The 16,698-nt window shown below is 35.4% G+C and overlaps 1 protein-coding gene and 1 long non-coding RNA gene across 2 annotated transcripts; both read right to left on the bottom strand.

Annotated features, from left to right (window-relative positions):
* Positions 1-1,016: 1,016 nt before the first annotated feature.
* LOC103911055 (uncharacterized) lies at positions 1,017-3,451 on the bottom strand. The gene is made up of 5 exons (XR_015516687.1): positions 3,388-3,451; positions 3,054-3,095; positions 2,849-2,949; positions 2,443-2,537; positions 1,017-2,325 (listed from the first exon to the last, which is right to left on the bottom strand). It is a non-coding gene; the product is annotated as an uncharacterized LOC103911055 (long non-coding RNA).
* A 4,794-nt stretch (positions 3,452-8,245) lies between these two features.
* On the bottom strand, positions 8,246-16,412 carry nfe2l3 (nfe2 like bZIP transcription factor 3). Its single transcript, NM_213231.3, is given in 4 exon segments — positions 8,246-11,032; positions 14,109-14,195; positions 14,429-14,536; positions 15,549-16,412. Coding segments are annotated over 4 exon segments (1,896 nt in total). The 5' UTR covers positions 16,050-16,412; the 3' UTR covers positions 8,246-9,832.
* Between the last annotated feature and the right edge of the window lie 286 nt (positions 16,413-16,698).

The following is a 16,698-nucleotide window of genomic DNA, read 5'->3' on the forward strand; positions in this document are numbered from 1 at the left end:
CCAACTGATGCTATTCCATTCAGTGCGCATATAGTCTACATGGATGTGCCATGTGTTTCTAGCCAACCTGGATACATGTCTCTTCATGAAATGCTACCATTCTCAAATGTCTCCCCAGAACACAATCCAAATGAAACCGTGTGACACTTGAAAAGGCCTATAAAAAAAGACAAACAAAAAAAAAAAACACCAAAAAAAAGAAACAAAAAGCTTAAGAATAGCAAATAAAAGGAAAAATCAAAAAAAAAAAAAGAGAAAGCAACCAAAAACAAAATCATAGTTAGCAGCTCTGGGAAAAATGATGTCCCTGTCTTAGTTGATAATGTGTCTGATGAAATGAGCTCTAAGGATGAGAGTAGTGGTCCAAGAAACACAAATCTGTCTTTGGGAGACTTTGTCATAGATAACTTTGCAACAAAAAACACAAGCGTTTATTACACTTGCATGGTTAAGGAAGTTGAGGATGACGAGATACGCACATCATGGTTTTGCCAAGTACGATCTGATCCTGGATCAACATCTATGTTTATCCTGGAGCATCATTTTTGTTGGAAATTGTAATCCATACCTATTCCCTACCCCTAAACCCAGCCATAACTGTACATTACTCTCAAAATCAGAGGGGAATAAGTTGGATAACAATCATCAGAAGTGCATAAACATAATCATAAGCCTAAACTGAACATAAACGGTAAATGTACCCCTTAATTCTGATTGGCTGATTGGAATGTTGTTTAAAGATCAATATACAGATGTTAATCCAGGAACATGTGGGTGAAAATAGCTTAGAGGGGTAAAAATGTAAAAAGTGTCTCACTTTACCCCGCTATCCCCCTAGATCCTTTGTAGTGTAATTCAATTTGACCAAAAGACCAATAATTTAATTATTTGATTAAAACAACTAAATTACTTTAAATTAAGACTTTTTTTTAATTTGTTCTATTAATTTATTCTTCGTAGTATAATAAAAAATAACTTGCATGTGATTTTCACGCAGTTAACAAACAAACAAGTTATTCATGTGATAATGCGATTTTTATTTGGCATGAACATGAAAATATTACAAAACAATTTTTAGTTTTAACTTAATTTACAGTCAGGGGCAATAAACAATAATAATAATAATAATAAGCAATAAACAATAAAAAAGATAAACAGGCGCTTAAGTCCCCAGGAAATCTGAGGGCCCCAAAATAAATACCTAAAAGTACACTGTAAAAAATAATACCCCATATTTACTCAATAAATTTGAGGCAACAGATTACAAGCAATATTATTAATTAAATTCAACATATATGGATTGAGTAACAATTAATTAAAATTACTGATTTAAAATTATTCATTTAAATTAAGTAAGCAAAAATTACTTAAAGAAATTAGCTAATTTGAAACAAAAATATTTATTAAATTGAACAGAAAAACCTACACAATGTTAATGAAAACTACTTAATGTTTTTATTTAGATTTAACATAAAAAGTGTGGAGCCTGGTCATCAGCTCTAGAAAATAATGCTTTATATCTACACAATAAAATTTTGGCAACAGATTACAAGCAATAATATTAATTAAAGTAAACAAGTATGGATTGAGTAAAATTTAATTAAATTTAGCTCAAATTAGTGGAGCCTGTTCAGCAGTGTGAAGCCACAATACAGAGTAACAACAATCTCACAATAGACAATACATCATATAATACACAATAAAACATGTACATTTAAACAAACTGATCATCTTAACAAGGACTTTGATCATCTTTTTTTAAACAGCAGTTTCAAACAACTGGACATTAAACAATATTATTTAAAACAATAGACTTAGAGTGAAATTTATGTGATTTAATGCATGAAAGGTATTATTTGCCAGAATAATGCAGATTCATTGAAGCAAAGAGGACACCACAGTAGAGGGAATACTACCCTCTAATATCTTCCAGCGTTAACCAGACAGTCTATTGTAAAAACACCATTCTTTGTCACAGTTAAAATGCATAGGTCAAACCCAGGTGGACAAAAGCTCTGGGAATGTAGTCAAGAGTCGTGCCAATGCGAGCCAGGGCCAGTCAAGTTTCCACAGTCACTTCCCGGGCCTGATCGGATACACTGGGCCAAAACCGTTCAGCTGGGGCTTTGGGCGGAGTGAAAGCAGAGTTTGCCTGAGTCTGGTAAAGATGAGGTCTATAAGAACTTTAACACCTTCAATGATGATGATGATGATGATGATGATGATGCCAGTATCTTCAGGCGGTCACTTGTAGAAGGTCCCTGTTTACGTCAACATTTCTGCCATCACAAGCCGTTCAGATCCTGTCGGTTCTTCATTGTCCAACTCCATTGAGCAACAGTAAGAAAAAAATGAATAAAAGAGTAAATATGTTAATAATCTGTTAGCATGTTATGACAAACAGTCAGAAACTGTAAACATGATAAACATCATAAACTCTACCTTTAGTCTCAGATCTCTGTCTTACTCCAAGAGCTCCTCAGCAGCTGTGAAGATCCACAATGCACAGTGGCATCTCTCTCAAATTCAGCACTCACCTTAAAAAACAGAATGACAGACAAAATGTATACATGAGTTTTACTTATACATTGTAAAATATTTGACCCTTAATTAACAGTAAATTACTAACTAATAACTGTATTACTTTCACAGTAAGCCACTGTGATTTGTTTTACACTTACTTACAGTGAAATTACAGCCATATGTGACTTCAAGGTGTATAGTAAGGCTCATTTCTGTGATTTCACCGTATTCTCTTGTAGAATTAACTATATTTTACTGTGAAGTTACAACTAATGGCAAGATGGTTACTGTGATTTAACAATATGTTGTAGCTGAAATACTTAACTGTAACATGTATGTCCCGCTTGCAACCTAGACAGTCATCCATTCAGTCAGTCATTTTCCTGATAAGTTACACACTTGCTGGTTGATGTGTCTCCTCTGCCTCTGACACAATATAAAAAGTTGTAATTAGTAAATAGTGTTAGACAGTACCATTTTTGTTTTGGTTTGATAATGAGGTTTATAATGAAGTGAAGGCCAGTGCTTACCTTGCTTACTTTATTCTGTGGTCACTTTAACTCAATGCTGTGCTGAAAAAGAACACAGTTAACAGTAAGTTAACAGAAAATTACCTTTTTAAAACTCATACACTCTCTAATACCACGAAATTAGCATTAACGTTACAAACACGCGTTCTAATCTTTTCACTCATAGCGCACGTGCTGCTGATGATGTGACAATAAAGTGATTTGGTAACTTCGTTTATAAATAGGCGCGCTAAACAGCGTGACAAAAGAAGCTAAAGTTACTTGGTGAACTACATGCTATACAAAAATATATAACAATTAGTTATATAACAAACTTGGACATTTCAACACTTACCGATAAATCCGATGAGACCGCGACATCTACACGTTGTCTGGTGAAGCGAGTCGGCGTTGTTTGAGTCGAGTGACTCGGTTCGGTTCTAGGAATCGGCTCACTTAAGTGATTTGTAAGAGTCGGATCCCACCCGAAACCAATTGCATTTTTGTGTAATTACCGAGACGATTGATTAGCATTACGCTATAACTCAGTCACACGTATTTACACTATACACTAATTACATGTTGATGACTATAAGCTTTTGAACACGTGCGATAAAACGATTCCCGATCTCCCAACAAACAGTTCAACCCAAAGACGGTTCAATCAGATTCAATTTCACATTGAACAGAACCAATACAATAATCAAATATTGCTCTAAATGTACCACGAAATAATGTTTTAACGGTTGTTCATGCGAGAATGTAGTTGTTTAAAACTCAAATCCGCTGTTAATCTCTAAAGATTGTGCGTATTTATAAATGTCCTTTGAAAATTGCTGACATGTTCACCTCCAGGTCATGACGGGCGCTCATCACTCGTCTACCCGGCGAGGGCAGCTGGTCCCCGGCGACTTGTGTGGCCCTGGCTAATCTGAAAATGCTCATTTTAATCACGTTGGATTTAATTATTATTTTCTCTTTCTGAAATTATTAAAAAATAACAGCTAAATTCTTCTAATAAAATCACCTTGGATTTAATTAATATTTTCTCTTTCTGAAACTATTCAAAAATAACAGCTAAATTCTCATAATAAAAAAAAATGTTGGATTTAATTAATATTTTCTTTTTCTGAAACTATTAAAAAATAACAGCTAAATTCTTATAATAAAATCACGTTGGATTTAATTAATATTTTCTCTTTTTGAAATTATTCAAAAATAACAGCTAAATTCTTATAATAAAATTGATTAGATTTTATTACAGACATTTTTTAATTAATTTCAAAGCAAAAAAATGCCCTAAAATCAGAAAATTAATTTCATTAAATAAAGTGTACATATTAATATTAATGAAATCTACAAGGCCACAAAATGACTTTTTACAGTGTATAAATTATCCCTATAAAGTATATATAAAATCATTTTCTATCATATATTGTATGATGAGTATGTAAATTTTTTTTAAGTTTAATGTTTATTACATCTGTGCAAATGTAACCCCCACCCTCAATCATGGAAAAGTCCAGCAGTCAAATTAGGTTAAGATTTAGTTTTAAAAAGAAATAGATTATATATAATTTTAGTTGTGAATTTATTTTAAGAAAACAAATCATTAAAAAAAAAGTTTTTCAAGATGTTTTTGCATTTAACAATATTTTAGTGTTTTGAGTTTAGTAATGTATTTTGCATCAGGACAAAATATAAAAAAAGGAGTGATTAAGTGATAAAAAAAGCAAAATAAATCAATTAAAAATAAATTAAAGTACAAAAGGTGCATTTTACAACTTTTGGGCCCCATGGCTAGAATTACTTAAGGCCCCCAAATCACTAAATGTAATTCGCCCCTGTTTACATTGCCATATGGAAGAACTACACGACGGGTTACAAAGTGGAACCTCCGAATGTACATGCACTGAAACGGTGTAATTACTCCAGAGGAATAAGGTAGGCCCAGTTTCCTAACTTACTTCTTATGGGACCCTTTGGCTTATCACCTCATCACTTTCAAAGTGACAACTAAGATTTTCTTATCAGCAGTTTCCTGCTTATCAGGGGTGAGAATTCTCACACTGACTATTGTCAATCCACTTTTGGTGCGTTAGGCTACTTCGTATTTGAAACTGTAAAAATTTAATACTGAATTATACTTTGTGGAAGGGATGATTGCACAATAGGTTACACCAATATTCTTTCCTTGTGATGTGCACCCATTTTAGGAACGTAACACTTTTGGAGCTTATTTAAGAGGTACATTTGCTTTAATAACTAAACCAACACTTTAAGCCAGAAGATTAGCCTCTTCCTTCTAAATTTTGTGTCAGTTTGCACACCAGTAAATGTTCTACAAAAGTAAACATTTTTTGGAGGGGAAGTATTATACATTCAAAACCCATTGTTTCACAAATTTATTGTACTTTGTGTCATTTTTATTAACTCAAAATAGATCTTTTTATTTATCAAAATAACATTGTGCATTATCCTAATACAGGCCTAATCAGAGGATCCAATTCTTCTTAATGTTTGTTCTTTTGTAAGAAAATATACAGTGGAGATCAAAACCAGAGAACAACTTACAAACACTTGATATTTTCAGTAATAATAATTTTTATGTAACTAATTTTAGTTGAGACTAGGAGAACAATGTTTTCTACAAAAACCCTTCTATCTTTTGCAAACACAGTGATCAGTTTAGAGAAAATATACATTAGCAATGATTGTATGAAAAAAGACAAACATTTCTGGTGAAGTTTCAGCTAAAATTTCTGATGAAGACACAAGCTTTGAAATGTCTCTCAGTTTTAGTTTAGCTTCAGATTTGCTGAGTGATGGGGTTCATTTTCCTGTGTGTATAGGTGTGCTGTGGGTAATATTACTTGATTACTTAATTATTTTTGAGAATTTTAAAGTGAATGCTTTTACCTTATTGTTTATAGAAAAAATAATATATTTTTTAACAATTTTATTTACAGTCAAAAATGCTATTTGTTGCATCTTCCCTTGCTACTAACAAACCAATTGAGTTAACAAAACAATGTGTTATTTTTAAAAAGTTTAACATTAAATAAATGTAGAGTGCTTGAGCATCACTTAGGGTCTGCCAGTAGCCATGACAGACTATTGTCGAAAGGTGGAGGTGGTTGAAGATTTGATGAAGGTGGTTGGCTCGTAATTCTCAATGCTGGAAAAACCTTAGCATTGATCACGTTCACTCTCAATAAACCAGCAGTTTCATACAGGCAGAGGTGTAAACCGTACTCAAAAATGTTACTCAAAGTACAAACACTGAGTGATTATTTTACTTAAAAGTACTAGTATCTAGCCAGAAACATATACTCAAGTAAAAGTTTTGTCGCATTAATTGGTACAATGCATAGCACATTGACCTGAGAAATTACAGCTTCATGCAAAGCTCTAAAATATTGCATTCAGAGACAAATTCTGCTTTGCTTCCTGTATTGGAGGGTACCTTCCTGAATTTCAAAGGCAGCAAAGATGTGTCCTTTGTTGTCTAGAAATCCCACAATCCTGTGTGTTCTATTATTTACATTTGAGCTTAAAAAATAAAGATGGCATCTTGAAGCACACTAGGTGTCAATGGACTATATGCACAGCAGTCAATGATGAACTTCCGGTGATAGCTTTATGTGACTATTTTCAATTTGATAAGTTTCCTTTTACAGCATCGATGTTGTAATGTAATTCAAATATAATCAGTTAAGTAGACTTCAGCATCCATTTGGCCATACTTTAGCAAACTCTTTTCTTTTAGTAGTATTAGTTTGTGTTATACAATATGAAATGTACACTTTGTATCATTCAATAAACTATTTTTTTTTGCATTTCAGCCCCAATAGAGCTAGGCTTGACACTCATATAAATGAAAACCACTCTGGTTAATGTTAAATAAAAGGATTTACAACTTTGAGCATCATCAGTTGCATAATGGCATCATAGGACTGGCGTCGAGCCTTGTAGTTTAGTAAATACAAACAGTTCTAAAGCAAGATAAAACATTGTGTTTCATTCATGTTGTGTTGTAAGAGATTAAAAGCTTGAACAAGAATCTTTAGTTTTCCTTGGCAACTGATAGACCCTAAGTGATGCTTAAGCACTCGTCACTCGTATTTAATGTTTAATGTTAATGACTTTTTAAAAATAACACATTGTTTTGTTTGATAAGATTACTATAATGCAAAATGTGTGTTTCAAGTAGGAAAAAAAATCATGATCGGCATACCACCTCTAAGGGGTGTTGTAAAATGAGCCCTTTTTTTATTGATCACCAGTCTGATAATAAACATAACATTTCTCATTGAACCCAAATGAATAAAGTTGCTTCCATCACTCAATCATTTTTCCTTCACATGGGAGAAAAACATTCTTCAACAACATATATGAAAAAAATATGTTATACAGGAAAATGTTCATTCAAAAGCAGTGTACATGCTATACCTAACTTTATTTTTGATTGTGTTGCCTGTTGATTTGTTTGCTTTCAGGCCTGATATTGTGACGTTAGTCACTTTCTTGCATAACAGCATTATCCTGAATCAGTTTTAAAATGTGTATTATGTCTGTCACAATATCTACTTTTATTATACGATATATTGCACCAAAATATATTGCAATAAATTATATTATTGTCATTTTAAGACCATTTTATGCCGCCCATTATATAATGCCAGAATGATAATATAATCACATTAAAAGTAAAAATTTTTCAAAGCACACATATATATATATATATATATATATATATATATATATATATTTTTTTTTTTTTATGTGAAAACACATATCCTAAATAAATAATAATAAATGTAAAAAAAAAATAGGTAAAAAGAAACAGAAGCTGCGATATCGGGTCTATTTTCAGTTGTCCGCCACGCTCATGAAAATATGCCATTTATAGTCATTTATAGTAAACACTATTGTTTTTAATCATACTGACACTTCCAATTGAGATAGAGATGTTGCTAGAATTAGTTTTTATTATGGGCGATATATATATTGAATCACCAAAAATAACTGAGGTCATGTCCATGTGTTGTGCGATAAGTTGATATGTTGATTATTGTGATAGGCCTATGTATTATTGACAATGTGCAGTTGAAAATCAGTGCAAAATCTAACTTTACACTGCTTTGTCACATTCAGCACTGTATAAACATTTTCTCCCCCATTTCTGAAAACAATAATCCAAAAAACAACAATTCAATAAAAGGTTCAACAGTCCTCCTTTATTAATTCCAAAAGATATAAAAGAGCCAGATTTAGAACATTCCCATTTAAAAGTAAAAATATTCCAACCCATTACACACACACATACATAAACAAATAATAGCTCAAAAACACACAGAATAGAAAAACTGCTTTCACACAAAATCAAACCACTCTGCAAGAAAAGAAATAAACAAGTTAGTTTGGGCCCAGTATTACCATTTACACTAATCTGCTAATTCATCAAGCCTTTTCAAATAATGTTTGACTACTGTCCTATGAGGTAGACCACAAATTATTTATCTTTATTTAGCTCCATGTTAGCTCAACTTTCTTCTTTTACAGTGACTTCATGTCATAGATGACCACTTCTATATTTTCGAAAAACAGTGTGCCAAAATAACCGAAATAAAATTAAATCGAAAGCAAAACTGCAATCCAACTTTGTAAACCCTTCATGTAAAGCTATTGGAACACATTTAAATTGTTGTTGTTAGGCAGATGCATAAATGTAAAATGCAAATGAAAGTGACAGTAATTTACAAGAACAGAACAGATTTGTCATATATGCACATTAATAGAAGTGTATTATTGACATTTTCATTGGCAGCCTGTATTTGATTCTAAATATTTTTTGCAAATAGATTAAAGTAAGGTAATTTTCATGGGGTTATTTGTTAAAGGGATACTTTACCCAAAGATAGATACACACACACACACACACACACACACACACACACACACACACACACACACACACACACACACACACACACACACACACACACACACACACAAAAGATAAAGACAAAAAACACTGGCCCCCACTGACTTCCATTGTGAGAGATTTTCAAAACAAAAAGACAACCATAAAGGTTTGGACCAACATGAAGTCATGCAAGTAACAATTTTTGAGCAAACTATCTATTTAAGCTCCACCCTGCTACAAACAGCAGCACACATTTTTAACATGGTCCTCTAGTGACCATCTGGAAACAATCTTAGTAAAATGCCATTTAAATGAACAGTTAAAGAAAAGTGATTTGATTTTTTTTTATCATCTTCAAATGTGCTTTTTAGAAATACTCTCTATACACACTCTTACTATACACAACATCCAGTGTTTTCAGTACTTTTTCTCCTGCAAGCGAGCAAAGCTTCTTCCATGCTGTAAGTGTCCTACTTAGTAGAGGTGCACTGATGGGATGTTAATATTTATTGGCTCATTTCTCATCAATATGAAAATGCTAGAGCATGAAAATGCTCAAAACAAAACCAGCAATTCATTGTGATCTATTTTAAATGACAAACATTCAAATAACTTGCCAAGTTGCCATTAAAATTGGCAATAAGGATTGGCTGTTAAAATCTGTATCAGCCCTCTCCAAAAAATCCTATCAGTGCATCCCTTATATCTACTAATCTCTCTTCCCTCCACTTGAGTTCAGAATGGCTTTTAGGAGAAAAGAAGAGCCAGAAATGTCCCATAACATCTCACCTCAAAGATAAAACTCACCTTTCAGAAAACAAAAATATTTGTTTGCAAACACACACGCATGCATACACACACTTAAAGTCTTTTAGGGTTTCTTGTCCTTTTTTCTCTTTACAGTCTTGCTACCTTTCATTGTCCTTGATGTTGTGTTTGTGCGCGGCTGAACCATCACCCTGCCGTTGGCACTACAGTGCAGTGTGTAGTGCTCAGGGTTAAGCGGATGTCCATATTCATCCCGGATGTGGCTAAACATAGTCCGCGAGAGTGCTTCAAATCGTTCTGCAGTAGCAGAAAGTGCCTTGGCTGTGTGGTCCCTCTGACGCAGGAGAGCATCCCGCTGCACCATCAGGCCCTCAACCTCACCTTGCAGGCCAACAATTGCATCCAGCTTCCTCTTGCGACAATTCTGTGCCGCAAGCTTGTTTTTACCTCTTCTGCGCACATCGCGCAAAAGTGTAACGTCTGAACCGGACAGATTCTGCCTGTCCAGAAGCTCCAGGAAGTTTTCCACAGGCATGTTCACAATCTGAAAGGCTGAAAACGGAAGACCCAATGCCTGCACCCGATGTTCATCACGACTCATCTCTTCAGGTTCAGCCTCATCTTCGCTCATCACTTCCTGTTTGATAGCGGTGAACCAATTAGATGATGTAGAATTATGTGCCTGTGTGGCTGAATAGGTGTGATCGTGCCAGATGTTTTCATGAAGGTCTACAGGTGACCAATCATAGTAAGAAGCTGCACAAGCTCCACCTTTTGAAGAGAAAGACTCTACTTCACTGCTACAGCCTGTAGCTCCGCTCTCATCCTCACCAAATGAGTCAGATGATGAAGATGGCGATGCGACACTCCTAGAACTGCTCTCCAACGACAGACCAGAGTCTGAATCCTCCATCCATTGAGTGTCCATGTCGCCTTGCATGTCATCCAGCATCTGAGGGTTGATCTGTCCAAGATTGCATAGATCCAACATATTAATGTGCTCAAAAACAGCCTCATCTAGATAGCCTCCCAACTGAGACGAGGAGGTTTCATTACGAGAGCTGTTCCCAGACAAACAGAAGAGTGATGAAGAAAGAATCCCTGCTGAGCTGTGAGGCGGGTCTGAGTGAGAAGAGTTTGTGGATTCCAAACGGAAGAGTTGTGCTCTGGAAGATGCTGACCTGCAATTAGCCGAATCTCCCCTGGTTACCATGGCATCTTGAAGACTTACATCATAGCTGATGGGATTAGAAAGGTCAGCTTCTAAGTCTGACATGTGTTGGGGGACTATGGAGTCAAAATCCTGCAAATAGAACACAAAATCTTTCACCATGTTCTCAGTTGAAAATCAACAGAAAGGTTCTGAAACTTACAGCATTTAACAAAGCAACTTTTGCTTTTTTTAATGCAGTTGACAAACAAAACATACAGTGTACACACATTTGGATTGGTGCTGAAAGTAGAATGAGAGTATTTGTATAGGAAATTTCCCAAATACCGTTTGTTTTAGTTTGACTTTGTTTTTATACCACATGTATGGAATGCATAATAACTTGGAAAACAAAACTCCAGTGTTCCCCATTTTCTTAATTCCTAAATACCTACTGTCTTTAAAAAAAAATAATAAAATAGAATTTGCATTAAATTACTAGCATTTCTTGGGATTATTTGCCTTTTTATAAATAGTTTGTATCTCATATTGTAAATTACTCACACAATACAATTAAAAAAAAATAAAAATCGATAAAAGTTTGTTTTGAATAATTATCATTTTTAAAGTATTTGTTGTGGAGTAAAAATAATTATAATAACTAGCAAAATGTTTTTTTATAAAGAGGGTCTGGCATTTGGAATAAACTTTAAAAATTAATTTTGTATTATTATGGTCATTTAAAGTGCTGTTTAGTGTCTACTGACAGCATTTGTCCCAATGAACTACAAATTAAAATGTGCATTCTAATTCTAAAGGGCTCCTATCATGCAAAATTAAGCTTTGGAAACTGTTTGGACAGATCTTTGTAGTATAGAGTATAATGTTTTAAACACATTAAGTCACAACAACTTTAAAAAAAGATGTCTTAACATTGAACCGGGATCCAAATCCCACATATTTTGAGGCCCACTGCACCATGATGTAGCAGACAGTGGGGTTTTCCTGCCCATGAAGTTCATTGAAGGCATGTATCAACATGTCTCAGTATTAATGTGTATTATAACAACCACAAGACAGGATTTGCAAAGAAACTGGGATTAAAAGATCGGTTTTAACTATCTGTAATCAGCTGCACCTCAAGAAGTTAAGAAGTTTTTAAAACATTGCACGTTTTCTGTAAAATTGCTATGTAATTCATAATTAAATTGTAATTCATAACTACAATTTACTCTGGTTAATGGGCATTAAATTGTGTTTATTTTATATAGTAACATAATGGATCTATATCCAGCAACATACATTTATAATTATATTGAGGAAACGTGCAAAAACATCTGAGTATGTTTGTGTTCATAATTCGTAAGTTGAATTATGTTTGAGACATCTGCTTGTCATTTGCCATTGAAAACCATATTAGACCATTATTTTCAATAAAATAAAATGAGACATTTGTCATTATCTGATTTTCTCTGGCATTATATTCAACATTATATAGGCTACAGTAGTTATACTGACCCAGTACATTTTTTTATGCACAACACTGTGTTCGCCATGAAAGAAAAAAACATATCAAGTGCTTGCCGTAATCATAACTCTAAAATGTGATCGTTTAAATGATGCGCACGCTGGCTGCACTTTCAATGCCGCGTGCGTTCTTGTCATATCTGCCGTCACTCTGAGAAAAAAAAAAAAAAACATACACGCAAATCAAACTTCACGCGCCAGTCTCAAACATAATTTACAACTTTATTAGCTGTTATTCACAGCCTATGCAGGTTCTGTTCACTGAAGTTGACATGACGGGCACGCGTGCGCATCCGCTCTGAGGTAAACAAACAGTGCGTCAGCTCATATGTGATTTCGAGGCCGCGAATACATCATTACATTAAGACAGAAATTAAATTTTTGGGTGAATTATACCTTATAAATACAGTATGTAACACTTTTAACACTATTTAGAGGTGTCCATGTTGCTGAGCAGTGCATGTAAAACAATCAAAAGATTTGCGCCTGCCTTTACCCTTCTCTCCAAATCTTGAAAATAGAATTGGCTGAATCATATAAAGGCTTAATTAAAATCGTGTTTAGGGTCGAGTCAAAATCGAATTTTTATTAATCAAGCAGCCCTATTTGTGAGTGGCTCTCTGCTTCATGTGTGTCTGAGTTGCTGTCTGTGTCATTGTGCTGTGCTTTTGTGACAACTAAAGCCTGATTTATACTTCTGCGTCAAACACCGGCGTATGCTACGGCGCTGACGCATAGCCCTTCGCCGTGGCCATCGCCGTCACTGACGTGCACCTCTCAAAAAATGTAACTACACGTCGCAACGACGCGTAGCATAAGCTCTGTGATTGGTCGGCTTGGTAGCGCTGACGAGTCTGGGCGGGACCGAGAGGCGCGCGAATGGCGCGACGCCGCGCGAGCGATTGTTTACAAGTGTGGAGTCCCGTGAAGGAGCTCCGGATGGAAAGTTTTGTTTTGTGTTTACCTCATAGTTAAAGTTGTTGCACGTCCGCCGGTTCCTGTCTCAAAATGAGCGAGTTTGAGCCACTTGTACATCCCGGAAGTGTTCAGGAAATGCAAAAAAGTAGCGAAGAAACTTGACACAGAGGAACATTTACACCTCACTGCCAACTAGCGTTTCGGAAGTGTTAATGCAGACCGGCAGAGACAGCGCGCAGAAGTATAAATCAGGCTTAATGCTGTAAAAGTGGATGTTTAAACAGTGAGTGGGGGTAACTACCTCATTTGCATTTAAAGTCACTGCAAAAAAACAGCTACAATTCCCTCTAACTCCAAAATTGACATATTCAACAGGGTTTAACAAATGATCTGATTGGTTCATTGACCTGAAAATTCACAGATACATTCTGGAGACACCTATGCTTATTTTAAATCTCATAAAAAGGGCAAAATAGGACCCCTTTAACAAAGTTGATTGCAATATTTTAGATCTTCTTATTTTAGTTGTAAATTGGCAAACATTTTTTAGGCTGGACCATTTTTTCTTTTTTTATATTTTAAGTAAGTCAATAGGTTTACTGTCCCTAAAGCATTACATGAAAACTGAAAGGCTGGATAAAAACACACAGACAATGTAAATGACCAATGTATTTTAAAAACCCATTTTCTTTTAAGAAGAGTACTCAATATTAAACATTTATATTCATATAGTTGCACTTAATGGAAACATGAATGAAGCACAAAGCATCTAGAAATGACTTACATCAAAGTCAGAGAGAAAGTCCTGCAACCGTGGAGGAAGCTCGAGACCAGAAAGAGGTGGAGGAAGGGACCCACTAACCACTAAATCCTGGGAAAAAAAAACAGCAAAGGAAAAAAAAAATCTTTATGTGGAGTTGATTAAGAAACATAACTTCCATAAAAGGATTCAACTGTTCTGATTTACTCTTAGACCTATTTTATTCAAATGTTGTTACCAGAATACGGTTAGGTAACGTTTTGAGCTCATTACTCAAGTTTAACACTAAACTTGACAGACACACAAGACTAGTTCATCAGGTAGTGAGGTTTGTTTTTGTTTACCTCATGCTCTAGAGCTGAGCTCTGAGTCAGCGAAGAAGGATTGGTTTGTTCCTGCTTTTTCTCATCTTTGACATCCTCCTCCTCATTCTCTTGATTCATTAAAGTTTCCTGGAATGAAAGAAAATGAGACGCCAAAATAAATGTCTAAAACATTTGTAAAATTAGGAAAACTTTGCATTCAGGAATAACTTCATCTAAAGATTAAGTAAACTATGTTTATGCACCTGTTTAAGACATGTATTAGTAGTTATTTGCTACCCTTTCAATAGAGATTTCACTTATTTTAAGTAAACATATGCTACTTCACCTACACATGTGGCAGTTAAAAAAAGTACTCATATTTGCATAACATGTTTTGAAATATAGCTAGAGGGATATTACATGACTTAACAGATTTCAAAAACTAGGCCAAGCTCTGTCAAGGCAGGACCAGCAACGTTTCAGAAAGAGCTAGTTTGGGCTGGACTAAATGATACTGTAACCTCTGACGGAATCTAGACAGGTTTATCCTATAAAAATGGGATGGTATTGATTACATTTACAACACGTCTAAATTGATCAAATGCAATGGATAATTATTGATTAAAACATGGTTAAAATTTGAAAATGCTCTGACACTGGTCCTGTGCCCGTTGCCATTGTTCAAGGCCCTTGTACTAACTTATGAAACACATGATCGACACATGTAACTGTTGCCATGGTTACAGGCCCTAATACAAACAAGTAAACATATTTACATTGAAAACACTTTTTTTTTGAAAACACGAGTTATTTAACTTAATTAAGGATTTGAATTTGCAGCAGAGGGTTTAAAAACATAGTAGTAAAATCAAAGCCCATAACCAGATCAATACAACCAGGTAGATCAAACCTAGATAGCCACACATTAAATTAATTTGTAACATTAAACTCATTTGTGTATTAATGGATGAGTTATTGTTTCGCTTTCAGTTGCTCACGAGTGCTAAATAGGGTTTGCCATGAAGCTAACTGCTAACTCATCAAAATAACACAACATTAAAGTTACCCATATGCGCCAACCAGAGTAGCTTATAATGAGAATGCAACAAAATATCACTTTAAGCATGGAAACTGTGTAACATTATATGACTATTGATACCTCTTTAGAAAGTTCTCCGGATGCACAGCAAGGCCTCGAAACGGTGCAATCCTGAGATAATGACAGCCCGAAGCCTTCTCCAGCCCTATGGTCGTTCTCTTCCTGGTGATTTTCGGTATTTACCTCCTGATTATCAGGGTCCTCTGGTAGCTCATCGCCATCAGACCCTTCGTCAGGTACCAGGTGCACAAGCCATGCGCTGACACGCGTGGGGAAGCGGGCCGGGGACCCGAGCGCTCGCACTTCATTAAGAAGCCTGCGGCTGGTGAAAAAATAGTCCAGCTCGGGACATTTTGGGTGCACATGATGGCCCGCTGCGGTATCCCGGTAGTGGTGAAACGGGGTCTGTATAAAAGCCGAGCTCGGTCCCCCATCTGTCTCTATCAATGGCGAGAAGTAGCCGCTCAAATAGGTGTCGACATCCACGCGAACTCCTATCAAACTCAGTAGAATCGTAAACTGAATGAGTCCCTCGGTGAAATATTTCTTCATATGATGCATGTTTTAAACAAATATTTTAACCTCAGGAGGCTTAAACGAAAACAATGATCGTCTGTTTCTTGTAAAACAAAGACAAAATCCCAAACAAAAGAGCACGCGTTGACTACTCTCCGTGTCAGACAAAGAGAGCAGCCCCGACCGGCGAAACTGTTCGCTGCACTTACACTACCGGCTTTTCATAACTTCCTGGCCACTAACATCACATTTCACAGATGTAGCTCTGTCCTTTAACATCACGAATCATTCTCGTTGGATGAATTCCGCAAGACGGATAAAACTTTTTATCTTATTAAGAGCTATAAAACTCCGAGGCTATCCTGAATTGAGCCTCTCATTCGAGGAGGGGAGCAACTGCTCAAATTTGCATAACTAAATAAAACCCCACTCTTATGCGACGGAATTACCTTCGCAACAAGCTCTGATTGGACCATTTATGTTGTCATTCATTTAGCGAGCCAATCACAGGCAAGCATGAGCCACGCTTCCTTTAGCTCTTCCGTTCTTGGACGAAAGATTAAAGCAAACTAGGAAGTATTGTAATTTCTCAGTTCTAATAATCATATATTTAAATTATTTCATTGCTAAAACTTTTGCGAAATTTATCTAAACACAGCTACCCCCTCTTCGGTTTGACCTACTAACCCGCTGC

The sequence above is a fragment of the Danio rerio genome, chromosome 19 (assembly GCF_052040795.2).
Source record: "Danio rerio strain M-AB ecotype USA chromosome 19, GRCz13ab, whole genome shotgun sequence".
NCBI classification, from domain to species: domain Eukaryota; kingdom Metazoa; phylum Chordata; class Actinopteri; order Cypriniformes; family Danionidae; genus Danio; species Danio rerio.